This window comes from Oreochromis aureus, linkage group 8 (assembly GCF_013358895.1).
Source record: "Oreochromis aureus strain Israel breed Guangdong linkage group 8, ZZ_aureus, whole genome shotgun sequence".
In the NCBI taxonomy this organism is placed as follows: domain Eukaryota; kingdom Metazoa; phylum Chordata; class Actinopteri; order Cichliformes; family Cichlidae; genus Oreochromis; species Oreochromis aureus.
In genome coordinates, this window is record NC_052949.1 from 16,326,875 (window position 1) to 16,345,525 (window position 18,651).

Below are 18,651 nucleotides of genomic sequence, written 5' to 3' on the forward strand. Positions count from 1 at the left end.
TTTAGAGCTTTGTAAAAAATCCCAGTAGATCAGCAGTTTCTGAAATACTAATTTGAACCTGCCTGGCAGCATCAACCATGCCGCAATCATAGTCATTACATTTCCAACAGAATTTAAAATGTACAAATTCCTGATGTTTTATACAGAAATAAACAAAAATAACTACTTCCAGCTACTTAAAAGGATCCGATAATCCATGCTTCAACTTAGTTAACCATTTGGTTTTTTTGATAATCTTACACAAATATGACAAGTTACTTTTTCTTGCTGATGTAGACAACATTCCAACAATTAAAAGTTAATCTTAGATGAAGTTTATGTAAAACAGCAGGCCATAAAAAGCCGTATAACTCCATCTCAGATCACTTCTTCCCTGGTTGGTCTGAGCCATACATCTCCTTCCTGAAGTCATTCTCCTTTGGGAGAGTGAGGTCACAGATTTAACATGAGCGTACATACTTTCTCAAACTAATGCCAGACCTGAGGAAGACAAGATCACTTCAAAAGAAAACAGAGCTTTAAATTATGGATCTTAAAGGTCTTCATCTTCTAATTCTTTTGCTGCTGTTCCAGGGATTTAAACTTGTTCAAGGTAGGTGTACACTCTTCATTTCAAGAAAGCACACTTTAAGTAAATAATACACCGGCAGTGAAATGAAAGGGGAAATAATTGATGTTTTTGTTCAATACCAGTGATTTTTTTCACCAAAACAGTAGAACTACTGCTGTAGAATTTCTGTAAGTGATTTAAGTTCTAAAATCCAAAACAAGTTAATACTTTTAACCACTACCTAAAATAAATGCTATAATTTGATGTAAAAAATCTCAGTTAACTGAACATAAACAAAAAGTACATTTCTAAAAATCTGAAAACATGTTGTGTACTTACAAAAATAAAATAATATCTTTTAAAAACTACTGTATGTTTTTGGTTTTAATTTTTAGCAGTGTGGTCTAATCCAGTCTAATAACTTCAGTTCCTATTTATTTATAAATCACCAAATCACAAAAACAGTTGCCTCAAGGCGCTTTATATCATGAGATTAAGACCTCATATTAATACAAAGAAAACAAAAGAAACTCACAACAATGGAGATGTGGCAAAATCATATCATTATGAGCAAGAGGTTTGGTGTTGGTGGAAAAGAAAAACTCTCTTTTAACAGGAAGAAACCTCTGGGAGAACCAGGCTCAGGGAAGGATGGCCATCTACTGCAACCTGTTGGGCTGAGGGGAGGAAGAGAGCCACAGATTAATAATAACAAATAGTTAAATGCAGAGAGGTGTATAAACACACACTGAGTGAGAAAGGTGACTGAAGAAGAAATACACTGTGCATCATGGGAAGCCCCGAGCAGCCTACACCTACTGCAGCACAACTAAGGGAGAATTCACAGTCACCTGATCCAGCTTTAACTTTATGCTTTATCAAACAGGAAAGTTTTAACCCTAATCTTGAAAGTAGAGAGGTTATCTGTCTGTCAAATCCAAACAGAAAGCTGGTTCCACAGAAGAGGGGCCTGAAAACTGAAGGCTCTGCCTCCCATTCCACTTTTAAATACTCTGGGAACAACAAGTAAGCCTTCAGTCTAAGAGCGAAGTGATTCAGGGTGATCTAATAAATTTTAACATTTTTAAACAACAACAGAGCAAACCTATTCTTAACTAAAACCAAACTGCAATCAGAACTAAATGATTAAACACAAATTTCATTTAAAAAACGAAGCAGAATTAAAATAGCTAGCTTTTCTGCTAAATTGTTAACGTTGTGCTAAATTAAAGTTCGATTATGAGTTTAAAATGATGGTCTCTTAATCTCCTGGGTCATAAGTTGGACTGCTGAGGTGTTAATTAGTTATCTTTAAAACGCCGACTCACATGTTTAAAGTTCAGAAGCTGCACATGGAGGAAGTAGCTCTCATAAACATAGTAACTCATTTGTGAAGAAAACTATAAAACATGTTGATCTTACTTAAACGTGGGCTTTAAGCAATTAAATATCAGCTAACTGCCTGATTTCCATCTATTTTTTTTATATGTATATTTTGTAAATGATTTCTAACCAAATCTGTGCATGTGAAGCACACATGCTGGCTATTTAAAAAAAAAAGAAAGAAAGATATTTTGTCTCTCTACAGGAAGTTGTGGAAGTGATCAGTTTCAGTGCAACAATGGACAATGCATCAACATAGGCTGGAGGTGTGATGGAACGAAAGACTGCGCAGATGATTCAGATGAGCTGAACTGCCGTAAGCATCGCAAACAATCACAGAAAAAATATCCTTTTAAGAAGTCAGACTTAAGTTGGTACATGTGCTCTTGTAAATGTAAACACAGAGAAGAAATGTGAAGCCAAGCATAAACTGTATGACTTACATTTCTTTTGTATCCTAAACAACTGTTTTGCTCCTTTTGTTGCAGCACCTCCATCGTGCACCTCACAGGAATTTAAATGTGTGACAAGCGGTGAATGCATCCCATCGGGATTCGTCTGCGATGGGGAGGAGGACTGCATCGACGGCTCAGATGAGCAAAGAACCTGCGGTATGCAGAATGAATGCTTGAACATGGTGTCAAAGAACAGAGAAATGAACAAACACTTTTGTTTGTCCTGAAAACCGACAACAAAAATGTCTGCTTGTAATGAAGTAATGAAGAGTCAAACTCGGTTGCCTCTAAAGGTATTCTTCATAATTTCAAAAGGAACAGAAGCTAAACAAAATGAATAAAAGTTAATTCTGTAAATGATCTGTTAAAAAAAGCAATCTCACCTCACTAAGCATTGTAAGTATCTAATTTTAAAACTTTAGTCTTCCAGTATTCATGAATTTAAAGTTAACACTGTGTTTTATTCATAACACAAAACCGTTATAACCTTATGAACTATTTCTTGTGTAAAGTCTGTATTTGGCTTTCAGTGTGGCAAAGACTTATTGAACCAGGAAGCAGTTCTATAATCACATTACGCTCCTTGTTACAAGTCTAATTCTCCCACAAAGTGGCTTTTTGAAACAAACCTAGCTTCATGTTTTTGGTTCAGGCGGACGGACCTGCAGCCCAAACCAGTTCACCTGCCGGGAGGGCCAGTGCATCCCCAGCAAGTACAGATGTGACCACATAAAGGACTGCGTGGACAACTCTGATGAGAATAACTGCAGTAAGAGTTTTAGATCTAGATGTAACTGGCCATGGTAACTTTACTAGATGATAGTATTCTAATTCTAATGGAGGACCTACTTGTTGTTTGCAGACTATCCACAATGCCCTGAGAAGACCTGTGCCAACGGGGCCTGTTACAACAACTCACAGCACTGCAATGGGCTAGAAGACTGCAGAGATGGCTCTGATGAATTCAACTGCAGTGAGTAGATAACGCTTCTACTCTTCTTGTTTTCAACTTGCATTTGGAGCTACTGCAAGATATCAGACCAAAATATAAACTGTACACAAAATCCCAAAGTGAAAACGCTGCATGGAGATGAAGAGAATCCGCTTTCTGGGATTGCCTTACCTGGATGATTGAGCATGAATCAAGACATGTATGCAAAATCATACTCTTATTTTGGTACATGAAAATAAACTGTAGCCCTTAAAAAAGCCGCTGGAGAGATTTGTTAATAGAAATTTCATTGTTGTTTCTTTTGTACGAAAGCTTATTTTCCAACAAAGAAGGGAAAAAATGAGTTTCTTATCTCAAAATTTCAAGTTATATCTGAGTAAGTCAGTCTTTCAACATACCGAACTCAAAATTTCCACCTACTATGTCAATCCAAACTTTGCGATATGTAACTTGAACTTTTGAGATACACAACTTGAAATTCTGAGTTAGTGAGTCAGAATTTTAAGATACCAATCTGAAATATGAACTCACCAACAGGAGAAAAACATTTTTCAGTTGTGGAAACTAGCTTCCATTGTCTTCTCTGCACTTTTAAAATTCAACACTTTTCTTACCTACCTTACCTTTACTTGCTTAAAAGTGCCGAGCACAGCTAAGCCAAAATTTCGAGTTCCATTTCTCAAAAATTTGACTCACTAAATATCCCAAAACTTCAAGTTAATTGTAAGCAAGTCAAACTTTCTACATAATGAACTCAAAATTTCAAGATACTTGAGATACCAACCTGATGTTGGGCCTCATGGATGGCAAAAAAAAAATTCTTCAGTAGCAGAAACAAGCTTCTGTAGTCTCTTCTGTGTCTAATTTAACTAAAATTCTAATAAATTTATGTATATTTATACTTTTTCTATTAATTATATTTTTAAAATATGCTATTACTTAAATTTTATTAGTGTTCTCTTGTTGTATAAAAGTAACACAAAGCCATTTCCAGACGCCATATTTCTTTGGCCTCTGATGGTAGGTCCTGCATGGGGTGTTAAGATGATGCATGAAATGATGTTGTGCAGCAACACTGCAGAATGTTTTAATCCCAGTTGCTTAAAGAACATATTCACAAAACAGTTGTCGTGTTGTAAAGCAACCAAAAAGTTTTTAAAGTTAATTTTTATTATTTTTATATAATACATTTCGATAGCTATGCTTAACTCCTAATTAGCCAGTTTTATTCTGCATAATGGCTACAAAGTATTTTAATTTTATTTCGTTTACAGGTAATGATAGCCCAGCTATGCATTATTATAGTTTAGCAGTCTATGGTGCCAGAGAGCAGTAAAGCCTCAACCTTTGTACCTCTGGATCTTTATCAGTCTGGACTCCTCGTGATTTTGATGAACCCAAATTGAGATCTATTCACTTGTTACTTTAGTTTTGTGAGTCATAACTCATTTTAATAATTAACATATTGCTGGACCTCTTGTAAATCCAGTCTCTGTTTTATTTTCAGCAACTCAGCATTGCTCCATCCACCAGTTCCAATGTGCAAATGGCTTCTGTATCCCGATGTCATTAGTTTGTGACCACTGGGATGACTGTGGGGATGACAGTGATGAGCTAAACTGTGGTAAGGGTGAATGAGACTGAACACACACTAGCTAATTATGAGGCTCTTTTAAATTATAAATTATGTTCAGTAAGCACACGCTGCCATTTAACTTACTGGTTTTTTAGATTACCAGAGCTGCAGTGGCAACCAGTTCACTTGCGCCAGTGGCCGTTGCATTCCTCAGCAGTGGGTGTGTGACAAGTTCAATGACTGTGGGGACTACAGTGATGAGAGAGGATGTGGTGAGAAAACCTGATTGATTTACTGATCTGTGACATTGTTTATGACCTTTAATAAAATAATTTTAGAGAAAGGTCATGAAAATGTCAAGATTAGTTTAACTATTATAAGTATTCGAAGGTTCACTGAGTTTTGAAATCACTCTTCAAGAAGCTCAAATTATACCATCATAACAAATCAAAAAGATTTTTTCCTCGGAACAACATGAAAAACTGTTTGCATATTTTTAATATAATTATACGTCTTTCAATGTTTTTCAGATAGTAACTCCAGAGACTGTTACCCCGGTGAGTGGGGATGCCCAGGCTCGACTATGTGCATACCAGTGGGAAACGTGTGTGATGACAAGCCTGACTGTCCTGGAGGCACAGATGAGACCAACACCACTGCACAGCAAACCTGTGGTAAGCCTCACGTGTACAAGTCTCGCACTAAGAATTCTACCATTTATGTTAATATCATGTCACACCTGCCTTTATAATCTAAAAAACAAACAAATGAGATGAATCTGAAGGAACTGAAGTGATCGAGATCTTGTCGAGTGTAGAATGTCTCACGTTTTCAGAACCGTGATTTGGTAAATTTGGGTGTAAGGGCTTTAGATATAGTGTCGAGTAATCACAAATGTTTACCAGATGTCAGCTGCTCAGATACTATAATCATAACTTTTGCATTCCTTATCACTGCCTTAACACACACTTGGTTTAATATTAACTTTTTGCAGGTCATTTTCAGGCCTATAAAGCTTATTACGATACCAATAATGTCCTGGCATCCAGGCTTCTTAGAATAGGATTAATTTTACACTTTTAACCGTTGTCTACATTTGTCCATGATGTTAATTTGTGTGATGTTTACTCACAGGCCTGGAAAGGTGCGCAGCCTTGAGCTGTGAGTTCTACTGCCACCCATCTCCTCAGGGTGGTGCATGCTACTGCCCTGATGGCTTCATTGTAGCCAATGACAGTCGGTCATGTGTAGGTGAGTGCTTTTTTATATGTATTTTTTTCCCTAAAAACATAATCTCTATGTGTGGCAGTGTTAAAAATGGAATCAGACATCGACAGCACACACAGTTTTAGGAACTCGTGTTTTGCGTCCTATCTGGAAAAAGCAAAGAGCTTTGAGGAAGCATAAACTGTGTAATTTCAGTGTGTTCTAGCTGCAAATCATTTGTATAGACTCTTACTATAATGTCCCTCAGATTATACATCCAAAACATGGCTGTTTGTTCTATTGCCTAGACTATAATGACTGTCAGATCTGGGGCATCTGTGACCAGCTGTGTGAGGATCGCCCTGGCACACACCACTGCAGCTGTGCTGATGGATACGTCTTGGAGCAAGGTCATGTTTGCAGAGCCAATGTGTCAGGTACAGAGAGTGCGCACATGTCATGGTACCTGTGTTTAATTTTGGTGTTTAAAAGATGAGACTGAAATCATTAAATTAAAAAGACATGAGAATAAGTGAGTGAGAATGATCTTCAAATATCATTCTTTTCCTCATATTTTGTTTGCAATTCTGCAAATGTTGCAAATGTTCAATTTTCTAGTGTCTGTTATTTGTGTTTTTCAGCTGGGTTGCCACAGCTAATTTTCACCAATGGGGGTGATGTGATGATAGCCGATCTACACGGGCGCATTGTCAGGATTCTGGTGCCATCCCAGGGCAAAGGTTTAGCAGTGGCAGTCGACTACAGCTGGCACAATGACAAAGTCTTCTGGAGTGATACTTATACCAAAAAAGTCAGTTTGACTTTAATGTCTGATGAAGTTCTTAATTTTGTTTTATTGTTATTTTTTATAAAACAAACATTAATCCAAAACTCTGAAATTCTTTTGCCAGGTTTATTCCGCCAACTATTACGGAGGAGACATTAAGGCAATTCTGACTAATTCGGTTCACAGCGTCCAGAATATTGCAGTAGACTGGATCAACCTCAAACTTTACGTACTGGAGGCCAGGGTGGAGCGCATTGATGTGTGTGACTTTGATGGAGGAAATCGAGTGACGCTGGTGGCTGAAAACCTGCGGACTCCTCATGGCCTCGCCCTGGACCCAACAGTAGGGTGAGTTTAAATAAATGACGTGCGGTTTTATAATCACAAAAAGATTGAATTATGAGTTTAGGTTTGGGCATTGGTTTTTGAATTACTGGCAATTTTTTCATCTACAAATTCAGTGTCAGGAAAAAAAAAGTTTTATAAACATCATAATTTTGTGAGTTAAAGATAATTTGAGTGTAAAAGATTTGATTACTGAGAGTCTTTGAGTTCACCTGAGTTTAGCTCATATAACTCATATAACATCCCTTTACAATTTATTTTTGGTTTGTAGCTACATGTTCTTCACAGACATGGGTGGTACCAATGTGCAGTCTAAGCTCGAACGTGCCTTCATGGATGGCAGCAATCGTTTCGAGCTGGTAAAGAGCAGGCTCGGCACACCAACAGGAATTACCCTTGATATCATCACCCAGAGGGTCTACTGGTCTGACAGCCACTTTGACACAGTGGAGACTGTCACATACAGCGGTTTGGACAGGTAAAGGTTACATTAGGAATAAATTGTTGACATCCTTCTGTTGTATCCTCCTTGATGTTCTTTCTAAGGCGTGCTTGTTTCACATAGAAAATTAGTCCTCAATGGTGGAACACAGTCACCGCATCCTTTTGGAATTGCTTTATTTGAAAACCACGTATTCTTCACTGACTGGAGCAAGATGGGTGTGATCAGATCAAATCGCTTCAATGGCAGCAACCCAACCCTCCTCTATCGTGCCGCAAACCGGCCAGGCCATGTTGTCGTCTCACACCCTCTCATGCAGCCGCTGGGTAAGGAGATTCAGTCGCAGTGAACACCCAGTCTGAGGAAAGCAACTTTAAAAATGTCTGCTTTCCCTTGAATATAATGTAACAAGATGCCTCTTAATTTATGGAAATGTATTTCTCCAGATATCGTGAACTGCTTACTCAACTAAAAAAATCTACCAACTGTATTGTGAACAAATTTGTCTTGACACAAAAAGAAAATTCTGTTATCTATAAGAGCTACATACTACACTGAGTGACATCCTAAAATGATAACATCTGTCTTGTGATGCAGTGAAGAACCCTTGTGGGAGAAACAATGGTGGCTGTGAGCAAATTTGTGTCTTAAGTCACCGCACCGACAATGATGGTTTGGGCTTCCGCTGTAAGTGTCGCCATGGTTATGACCTCCATTCGGACCTTCGGTCCTGCTTCAGTAAGTTTATCTAATTTGTAAAATTACCTTACCCTTCTGTTACTCAGTTATACACGTGTTTATATATGTGTTTCTGTTCTGGGTTAAAAAATTGTTAATGATATGTATAATAAAGTGCAGACAATTTAAAAATTGCATTTCTGGTGGGAATTTTAAGGCTTTGTTAATATATCATTTAAACAGCATGTTTATGTGGTAATAAGCCCTGGCACTCACTTTTTGTGCAGAGGTGAAGGACTACTTGCTGCTGGCCTCCTCGCTGGCAGTGCGGGGAATCCCACTGAATCTGTCCACGCAGGAGGACATCACTCTCCCCCTCACAGGGCTCGGGGCATCTTTTTCTGGCTCTGCAGTGGAGTTTGACGGCAATGAGGGGGCTGTTTTCTACAACGACAGGTCCAAGGGCCTCATCTATAAGTCGAACCTCAATGGCAGTGGTGAGTTTTTGACTTGGGTAAAAAAAAAGTGGCACTAAGGGTGCTGAGATTTATAACCTAACACTTGATATAGTTACAGTGTTTAATCGCAGTGATCTCACCTAACTTTATTATGTTTATGCAATCTCAGTTCAGCAGATTTTAACAGGCTACAGAGTGGGGATAGTTGATGCCATGGCATATGACTGGACCTCAAAAGTTTTGTTTTGGACCACAAGCACCTACAGCTCAGTGGTAGCCTTCAGAGTCACAGACAAGTCCAGACGAGACATTGTGACAGGATTAGGGAACCCAAAGGGAATTGCAGTGCATCCTAGTGCTGGGTGAGTTATCAGATTTATCACAAGTAACTCCTGAAAGATACTTTGCCAGAGCAGATTTTAGTTTGTAGGAAGGAAGGAAATTAAATACAATAAATGGTAATGAATATTTATTATTCAGATTTTTCTGATCATACAAAAATGCTGTCTATTCAAACAACTTTTCCTACACTCAATACTCTACACTATTACTTCCTAAACCACAGCCATCACATGGGCCTCCACCCTTTACATTCAGGATAATTGTCATTATTCACTGTCATCTATTGCGTTACTTCACCAAACATTTCTCCACAGCTACTTGTTCTGGTCTGACTGGTATCGTCCAGCAGTAATAATGAGAGGCTTCACTGATGGCAGCAATGCTGTCCCTCTTGTCAACACAACACTGGGATGGCCATTTGGGCTTGCTGTTGACTATATGTAAGTAGAGTGGTCAACTATGTGAGTTATGGGAGTACCTGCTTGGCTCCATTTAAGGAATAATATACAGTATATAATGTACGCCTCGGCTACAATTCTTTGTGGATTTCTCTTTGACAGGAATGACAGGCTATACTGGGTCGATACCCTCCTTGATCAGATTGGCCACATTGATATTGAAGGAAGTGACAGAAAGACATTTACCAACATCGGCCAGATCACTCAGCCCTACTCTTTGACAATTTATACAGGTTAATTCAACTGTACACTCGTTCAGAATACTGCACAAAACACAAACACAACATACTCACCATAAACCGGCTCTTAAGGAAACCAGGTTAGCCTTATTATTGTTATTTGATTACCTTCTGGCTTCTAAAGTATGCATCTATTCGATATTCCCCACTTCCAAAAATATGGAATTGGTAAATGGACTGGAACTTACATAGCACTTTTCTACTCAATTTAGTATTCAAAGTGCTTTCTACTGCAAGTCTCACTTACCCAGTCAAATACACAATCAAACAGTGCTTTTATCTATGCCCAAGTGCACATACATTTCCACTCTTTGGCATATAACTGGAGGAGACAGGGACGGATGGATCCACTGACTTTGCAGTTGGTAGCTGACCCACTCTACCAGCTTGTAACAACCACCAAATCACATTAACAACATTTAAAGGGGCATTTACTTTGCTTGTCTTCTACATGTAACTACATGCTTGTAATGCAGCAATGTCTATCTTGTAGACTACCTGTATGTGTCTGATACAAGGACCAGCGCTATATTCGAGATGAGGAAGAGGGACGGTGGTGGGAACATTATGGTCAGACAAGGAATCACCGGCATCATGAATATCAAGGCCTATACAGCTGACCTCCACAGCAGTAAGTTTATCCAAAGAAAGACTGGATTCTGGAAGTTGCTTAGAGGTGCAGTTTAGTGCTGTAGGACCAGGACTTTGGATTTTTGAGTGGCGGTAGGAAGTAAATGATCTCCGTATTGCAGAACAATGAAGGAATTCTGGGTCAAGACAACACATGAGCAGTGATAAAGCAATCCAGAACCCTATTGACTTCTTTGTGATCTTTCTGACAGCCTTCAACAGCCGATGTAACATGCTGCCAAATGGACACTGCAGCCACTTCTGTTTTCCAACTCCCAACTTTGGTCGAGTGTGTGGCTGTCCATACGGGATGAAACTTCAGTCAAATCAGAGGGACTGCATCAAGGACGATTCCGTTCCGCCACCTGACAACATCTGCGGGGACTACTCTTTCGAGTGCGACGAAGGACGTTGCAGACCTAACTCTGACCGCTGTGATGGGATTGTTGACTGCATAGATCAGACTGATGAGGCCAACTGCACAGATTCAGGTGAATGAAAAAGAAAAACGCATATGCTTAGGAGTTAGTGTAAGAAGATATTTTTAAGTAATCCAACTGATCGCCTCATTTATCTTTATCAGGAGCGACCTGCTCTCCGTACGCCTTCACCTGCAACAACAAGCACTGCATCTATGCCAGTTGGCGCTGTGATGGCATGGACGACTGCGGAGACGGCTCCGATGAGATTAACTGTCCCACTCGTGTACCTACCAGCTGTTCATCCGGCTACTTCACCTGCAACAACAACAGATGCATCTCCGCAGTATGGGTGTGCGACGGTGAAAATGACTGTGGGGATGGCTCTGATGAGCACAACTGCAGTAAGCACAGATTTCACAAGTCTTCTTGAATTGCTGCACATACAGCTATTATGTTATTATATATTAACATACGTTTAAAAAAATAAATAAATGAGCTATGTTTGTGATTGTCAGATTCAACCATCACCACATGCCCTCCAAACTACTTCTTGTGTCCCGATCATCGTTGCATCAGTAGCTTCTATGTTTGTGATGGAGACCAAGACTGCTTGGATGGCTCTGATGAGAAAGATTGTGGTGCGTATCTGGAAAATCATCCATGTTTTAGAAATTTTTTTAGATCTCTGGAGCAACATCGTATATTTAATGCAACTAGTTTGATGGCAGCAAAAAGCTGCAAGCCACTGATTGTAGTTGGCATATTGAACATATGTTTGCTGTTGTGCAGTAAAGGTTTACTCATGTTTTCTGTGTTTTCTGTCTCCTTTGTGTTTTAAGAGTTTTCCTGTTCCTCCTTTGAGTTTGCCTGTGCCAGTGGGGACCAGTGTGTCTATTCAAGTTATCGGTGTGATGGAGTGTTTGACTGCAGGGATCATTCTGATGAACAAGGCTGCCGTATGTTACCTGCACAGAATAATGTTTTGTATAATTACAGATTGGAAATTCCACTCCCTGCTCAAATTTATCAGAGAAAGTCACTGAAGTTTTATTTATTTATTTATTTTCTCTGACACCTCCAGCCACCCGAGGTCCAGGCCTCTGCCACGATAATGAGTTTCAGTGCCAGAGCGACGGTTTCTGTGTACCAGATGAGTGGGAGTGTGATGGTCACTCAGATTGCGAGGATGGGTCTGATGAACACAACTCCTGCCCACCTGTCACCTGTGGTTCCAACTACTTCCAATGCGCCAACAAGATATGCATCCCAATGAGTTGGTTGTGTGACGGCCAAAATGACTGCCGGGACATGAGTGATGAACTAAACTGCCCCACCCCTCCGTTTACTTGCCCCTCCGGACAGTGGCTGTGCCCGATCAGTGAGGTGTGCATCGACCAGGACAAGGTGTGCGACGGCCAAAGGGACTGTCCCAATGGAGCAGATGAGTCACCTATCTGCAGTGAGTTGAATGCATTATGTATAACATTTAAATCTCTATATAGACATAAAAAGAAAAGAAATTAAGAATAGCTAAACTGCTTTATATTACTTAAAAAACTGGTATAAGTAAGACAAAAAGACAAATGTACTAGAATTTAAGACACAAATACATTATATTACTAATACATTATATTACTAACTCCTGTAGATGAAGATGACTGTTCACTCAGCAACGGGGGCTGCAGCGATGGTTGTGTTCAAGGCCCATTTGGGGCTGAGTGCACCTGTCCACCAGGATATCAGCTCCTCAATGACTCAAAGACCTGCGATGACATCAACGAGTGTCTGGTTCCTGGTTTCTGCAGCCAGCAGTGCTACAATGAGAGAGGAAGCTTCAGGTGCCACTGTTCTGATGGTTACCTCCTAGAGCCAGATGGACGGACCTGCAAAGCTATGAGTAAGCAACAAGCGCTACATTACAGGAACTGTGTAACTTGTATAAAGATACTACAGGTCTTTCAGTGACCAACAAGCTCTTTTTCCATCTTTAGACCCAAGTGCAGCTGTACTTTTGCTTGCCAAACGTAGCCAGATCATTGCCAACCGAGTCAACATAAGACCACCCCTGATGAGTCCAGTGATCACCGGTTCAAGCATTGTGACTGTAGACTTCGACAGTGTCACTAACAAAATCTACTGGGCTGATACCACAGAGAAAAAGATATGGAGTGCCTACCAGAACGGCACTGACAAACAAGCGGTAAGGCAAATGGTCACATGTAACAACAGAGTTTCTTGCTTTATAATCTGAACATTTAAATGAACGCTTTAATTTTGTGAGTGCTCAATATGTCCTTGTTGTTTTAGGTGTTCTCGTCTGGTCTGATGGTAACAGAGAGTATTGCTGTGGACTGGGTTGGTCGGAATCTGTATTGGACAGACTCTGTCATGGAGAACATTGAGGTTTCCACTCTGGATGGTCGTTTTCGCAAGGTCCTCTTGAGTAAAAATATTACCAACCCCCGTGGATTGGCTTTGGACCCCCGTAACCAGTAAGTACACTCAAGTTATGTGGATTTTATGCTGGTATTACATTGTTTAATTTAATAGTTAATGCCAAAGGCCCTTTATAAATACATTTTCACCCTTTTGTACCATACTCAAAGAGTAATAAGTCTTTGACCTCTCTGTCTTTCTTATTCATGCCAGTACCAACCTGATGTTCTGGTCAGACTGGGGCCAGAACCCCAGGATTGAGCAGGCCAGCATGGATGGAACCATGAGAAAAGTCATTGTCAGCACTAAGATCTACTGGCCCAATGGCTTGGCCCTGGACTACACCACACAAAGAGTCTACTTTGCAGACGCCTATCTCAGATATATTGACTACTGTGACTATGATGGAAACAACCGATATCAGGTTATGGCAAGTGATGTGGTAAGTTTAGTTTTTCCTATTTTTCATTATAAGGAGGAAATATTTACTATTTGTTTAAAGTTTATACCCTTTTAATCCTTTTTCAACACGGTTTAGAGAACTGAGACAATTTGGTGTCACTCCTTACCGCATGCATTAAAGCCAGGGGTGTTATCATGTCTGTTATTGGAGGATACTGGCATAAAACCATTCAAATACAATGAGTGTTACATTTTAAATATAGTCATTGTTCACAATAAGTTTTTATCCTTTGTGTGTCTAACACCAGGTTCTCCATCACCCATATGGTATGACCATCTTTGAAGACACCATATACTGGTCAGAGCATTATACCAGCAAGGTGATGAGTACCAACAAGTTCCATGGTGGCAACATCACTACTCACATGAACAATGTCTACCAGCCCATGGGCATTGTGATGGCTCATCCCATCAAACAGCCCACAGGTAGTTTTCAAATAAAAAACAAATCTTACTTGGATACTTGTAGCTTTGAGAAGAAAAGTTTTTGCTGATTCACAGAGAATGTTCTTTTTTCCCTTTCTTTCTAACGTGAACCCACTATAAAAATAGAAATTTATATTGTAAATAGTGAATAAATAAGAACTTTCTGTCATGTAAATGTTTATCTATTACTTGGTTACTTTGGTGTAGTATGAATGGACATGGAGGAGGTCCTTATCAGGAAAAAAAACAATCTAAAACATATGAAAATACAGTCCAAATTTATGTCCTCCATCACATTTTCCAAAGCAATCCAGCAGGACCAGATTGGAGTTTTTGGTGGGCCAATCCTCAGCTCAGCTTGTTCCTTTCATTTGTCATCTGTTTGTTCACTAAATTTTTCCTTTATTGTTACCAGTGTGATAGTTTGATGAATCTGATTTCAAGGCTGAAAGTGACTCTGTGCTTTTGTGTTTAGCCATCAACCCATGCAGCGAACACCTGTGCACTCAGCTGTGCCTGCTGTCAACATTGAGACCCAGGTACTACACCTGCCACTGTCAATCCGGTTGGAAGCTGGATGCTGACAAGCGCACCTGTGTTAAAGGTAATTTTGGTTTTACACCTCTCTCTGTCTCACTGTTCACAGAATTTAACAGTGCTGAATATAAATTAGTGTCAGTAATGAGTTTACTGCTCGTCATTATTATTAATTTCATAAATGTTTTGCTAAAATAAATCTCTCCTACAACTGTGCATCTATTTGTTCTTCTCCATTCATTTCTAGATGAGACTCCCTTCTTAATGGTGGTTAGAGATACTGTGATTTTTGGCATTCCCCTGGATCCCACAGACCCTTCCAACAATGCAATGACCCCAGTGTCTGGCATCAGCCAGGGGCGGGACATTGACTTTGATGATCAGGAGCAGTTTGTCTATTGGGTGCAGAGCACTGTGAGTGGAGGTCTTAAACTGAAGAGGCAGAGAGAGTTTTAGAACATGCAATAAATTTGAGTGTGAAACATGCATAGATTCTAATTGAGATGTCTCATTACAATCATTCATAATATTAGTAAGGAAATTGTATTTCATTTTAATAAGTTTAAAACAGAAGAAAAATGAGATCAGTACACATCAATAGTACCTGCAGATTCTGAATAGTTCTTTTTAAATTAATTGTCTCTTTTTGTTCTGATGCTAGGATTCAATTTGGAGAGTGAAAACTGATGGAACAAACAAAACTCAGTTTGCTCCAGCTGCTTTCATGGGCTCACCGGCTGGTCTGGCTTTCGACTGGATAGGCCGAATAATGTATTACACCAATCCCACTGCCAAAACCATTGAAGTAAGTGTTATTTTGAGAGACAGAATCATTTGATTATCAACTACTGATAAGTTGCTGCCATACCTAGAATCACTTGAATTAGAAGAGATCAGAAAACACCAGGGCAAAAAAGATTAAATACAGATTTTGTCATGATGTTGTGTTTAACTACCAAAAATACCCGAAATCAAATATGCTCATTTCCTTTTTTTCCTATTTTGTGGTATATTATTATTTAATTTTATTTGTATTATTATTATTTATATAGTTGATATATTTTCAAATTTTTGTTACTTGAAGAAGTTTAGTTTAGCAAATTATTGCATCAACCTACAATTAAAAATGCTACGCATGGTTAACTCAGAGGTTTTATATCTTTTTGATAGCAAATTAATTAAATTTTAATTTTTATAAAGTGACTGCTGAACATTTGTTCTGTGCTATAGTTAACCTCAGGTTATGATTTGGTTTTTGGTTTTTTGCTTTTATTATTTATTTGGGGATTTGTTTTGTTTTTTTAGTGGAAGTAAATAAAATACAATGTCGCACTTAGGTTATCCGTGTTGATGGAAGTGAGCATTACAGGAAGATCCTTATCACCTCTAATGGAAAACCAGAGGGAGTAGGAGAGCCTATTGGAATTGTGCTGGATCCAGCCCGAGGGTAAATCACATGTTCATAAAAATTAATAAATACATATAATTACCTTGATCAGCGCTATTTAGATAATATACCAAGGACACAGTACACAGCACCCTCATTACCATTAAGAAGACAATAGTTGGCTGGTGAATATGTTGACAACATATTCACCTCACGTTTGCTTCCTGTGACATATATAACCCAATTAAAACAGGAACTTGGTCCAAGATGTTATTTAACTAAATGTCTACATGATTTTTTTATTTCATGATATTAGAATATTTTTCCATTTTAGTGAAACTAACCTAATGTAACTTTTTTAGCGTAAAATTTAAGAAATCTCAGTTTTTTGGACTTTAACATCCTGTTACCTATCAGCATTAGTGTGGTACCAGCAGCAAATCATGTGTATAGGTGTGACTTTTGACTGAATGGGAGGAGAAGTTGGCGGTATGACTCGCTGAGATCACATCACTTGTCATATTTAACTATTCCCTCAACAGAAAGTTATTTTGGTCAGACAAGGGGTCAGACAGTGGAGTTCCTCCAAAGGTCGCCAGCGCTGACATGGATGGCAGCAACCTTGTGAACCTCTACACAGGCAACATGGCTAACATAGGGTTCATCACTGCCGACATCTCCACCATGAAACTGTACTGGGGCGTGGCTGGCACAGGGGTGGTGAGTACAAGTTACCTGTTTAATATGTAGACTTTAACTAGAAATGTGATCACTCACTTTAATATTTTCGGTTCGTTCTTGTTTTCCCAGATTGAGCGTGGCACTATGGACGGAGCAAGCCGTGTGACGGTGGTCAGCAGTCTGTCCCATCCATGGGGGTTGACTATTTACCAGAATTACCTCTACTACACTGACCTGGACTATGAGGTCATTGAGAGGGTGGACAAGGACACTGGCGCCAATATGGTGGTGATGAGGAGCGGCATGTCTGGCCTCCATGGACTCAAAGTGCATGCAAGAGACAGTATGTGAATCAAGTGTTTTTCAAATAACTACAGAAGTGTCCGTTCTTTGGGTTTTTGGTGTTTTCATGCAGACTGGTTAGATTATACAATAATTAATACCAGCCAGTGAATGAGGGAAGGATATGTAGTGGTAAATTTATGTCATTTTCTGAATCTAACTTTTTGTGTTTTGCTCATAACATTTTCTTGTTTTTCACAAAAAGTAAATGATCTTTCATTTTGGGAGATTTCACTTGTGTGTGCGTAGTAGAATACACAACACTTACTATAATTACTATAACTTTTTTCTTTCACTGTATATATCAACCATCTGTACATAGTACTATATTTTGGCTTTTTTTCTATTCTCTTATTTATCTATAATTTTTTCAGTTTTCATTTTTTCTAATATACAAACCGGATTCCAAAAAAGTTGGGACACTAAACAAATTGTGAATAAAAACTGAATGCAATGATGTGGAGATGGCAAATGTCAATATTCCATTCAGAATAGAACGTAGGTGACAGATCAAAAGTTTAATCCGAGAAAATGTATCATTTTAAAGGAAAAATATGTTGATTCAAAATTTCACGGTGTCAACAAATCCCAAAAAGGTTGGGACAAGTAGCAATAAGAGGCTGGAAAAAGTAAATTTGAGCATAACGAAGAGCTGGAAGACCAATTAACACTAATTAGGTTAATTGGCAACATGATTGGTATAAAAGAGCTTCTCAGAGTGGCAGTGTCTCTCAGAAGCCAAGATGGGTAGAGGATCACCAATTCCCACAATGTTGCGCAGAAGGATAGTGGAGCAATATCAGAAAGGTGTTACCCAGCGAAAAAATTGCAAAGACTTTGCAGTTATCATCATCAACTGTGCATAACATCATCTGAAGATTCAGAGAATCTGGAACAATCTCTGTGCGTAAGGGTCAAGGGCATAAACCCATACTGGATGCCCATGATCTCCAGGCCCTTAAACGACACTGCACCACAAACAGGAATGCTACTGTAAAGGAAATCACAGAATGGGCTCAGGAATACTTCCAGAAACCATTGTCAGTGAACACAATCCACTGTGCCATCCGCCGTTGCCAGCTGAAACTCTACAGTGCAAAGAAGAAGCCATTTCTAAGCAAGATCCACAAGCTCAGGCGTTTTCACTGGGCCAGGGATCATGTAAAATGGAGTGTGGCAAAATGGAAGACTGTTCTGTGGGCAGACGAGTCACAATTCGAAGTTCTTTTTGGAACTGTGGGACACCATGTCATCCGGACCAAAGAGGACAAGGACAACCCAAGTTGTTATCAATGCTCAGTTCAGAAGCCTGCGTCTCTGATGGTATGGGGTTGCATGAGTGCGTGTGGCATGGGCAGCTTGCATGTCTGGAAAGGCACCATCAATGCAGAAAAATATATTCAGGTTCTAGAACAACATATGCTCCCATCCAGACGTCATCTCTTTCAGGGAAGACC

The 18,651-nt window shown here is 39.3% G+C and overlaps 1 protein-coding gene across 1 annotated transcript in view; it reads left to right on the forward strand.

Moving 5' to 3' along the window:
* The first annotated feature begins 394 nt into the window (after positions 1–394).
* lrp2b (low density lipoprotein receptor-related protein 2b) overlaps positions 395–18,651 on the forward strand; it is a 44,462-nt gene continuing 26,205 nt past the window's right edge. The window contains exons 1-36 of the mRNA XM_039616340.1: positions 395–592; positions 2,139–2,249; positions 2,422–2,544; positions 3,041–3,157; positions 3,251–3,361; positions 4,848–4,964; positions 5,072–5,188; positions 5,447–5,590; positions 6,051–6,167; positions 6,431–6,559; positions 6,764–6,933; positions 7,034–7,257; positions 7,526–7,732; positions 7,820–8,022; positions 8,294–8,434; positions 8,662–8,871; positions 9,002–9,194; positions 9,489–9,614; positions 9,735–9,865; positions 10,365–10,502; positions 10,714–10,992; positions 11,085–11,324; positions 11,439–11,561; positions 11,763–11,879; positions 12,005–12,382; positions 12,572–12,820; positions 12,915–13,123; positions 13,231–13,415; positions 13,573–13,801; positions 14,070–14,247; positions 14,723–14,851; positions 15,032–15,198; positions 15,446–15,589; positions 16,122–16,231; positions 16,714–16,891; positions 16,982–17,195. Of these exons, the coding sequence (XP_039472274.1) occupies positions 526–592; positions 2,139–2,249; positions 2,422–2,544; positions 3,041–3,157; positions 3,251–3,361; positions 4,848–4,964; positions 5,072–5,188; positions 5,447–5,590; positions 6,051–6,167; positions 6,431–6,559; positions 6,764–6,933; positions 7,034–7,257; positions 7,526–7,732; positions 7,820–8,022; positions 8,294–8,434; positions 8,662–8,871; positions 9,002–9,194; positions 9,489–9,614; positions 9,735–9,865; positions 10,365–10,502; positions 10,714–10,992; positions 11,085–11,324; positions 11,439–11,561; positions 11,763–11,879; positions 12,005–12,382; positions 12,572–12,820; positions 12,915–13,123; positions 13,231–13,415; positions 13,573–13,801; positions 14,070–14,247; positions 14,723–14,851; positions 15,032–15,198; positions 15,446–15,589; positions 16,122–16,231; positions 16,714–16,891; positions 16,982–17,195 (6,025 nt within the window). The 5' untranslated portion in view covers positions 395–525. The remainder of the gene's footprint in view (positions 593–2,138; positions 2,250–2,421; positions 2,545–3,040; positions 3,158–3,250; positions 3,362–4,847; positions 4,965–5,071; positions 5,189–5,446; positions 5,591–6,050; positions 6,168–6,430; positions 6,560–6,763; positions 6,934–7,033; positions 7,258–7,525; positions 7,733–7,819; positions 8,023–8,293; positions 8,435–8,661; positions 8,872–9,001; positions 9,195–9,488; positions 9,615–9,734; positions 9,866–10,364; positions 10,503–10,713; positions 10,993–11,084; positions 11,325–11,438; positions 11,562–11,762; positions 11,880–12,004; positions 12,383–12,571; positions 12,821–12,914; positions 13,124–13,230; positions 13,416–13,572; positions 13,802–14,069; positions 14,248–14,722; positions 14,852–15,031; positions 15,199–15,445; positions 15,590–16,121; positions 16,232–16,713; positions 16,892–16,981; positions 17,196–18,651) is intronic.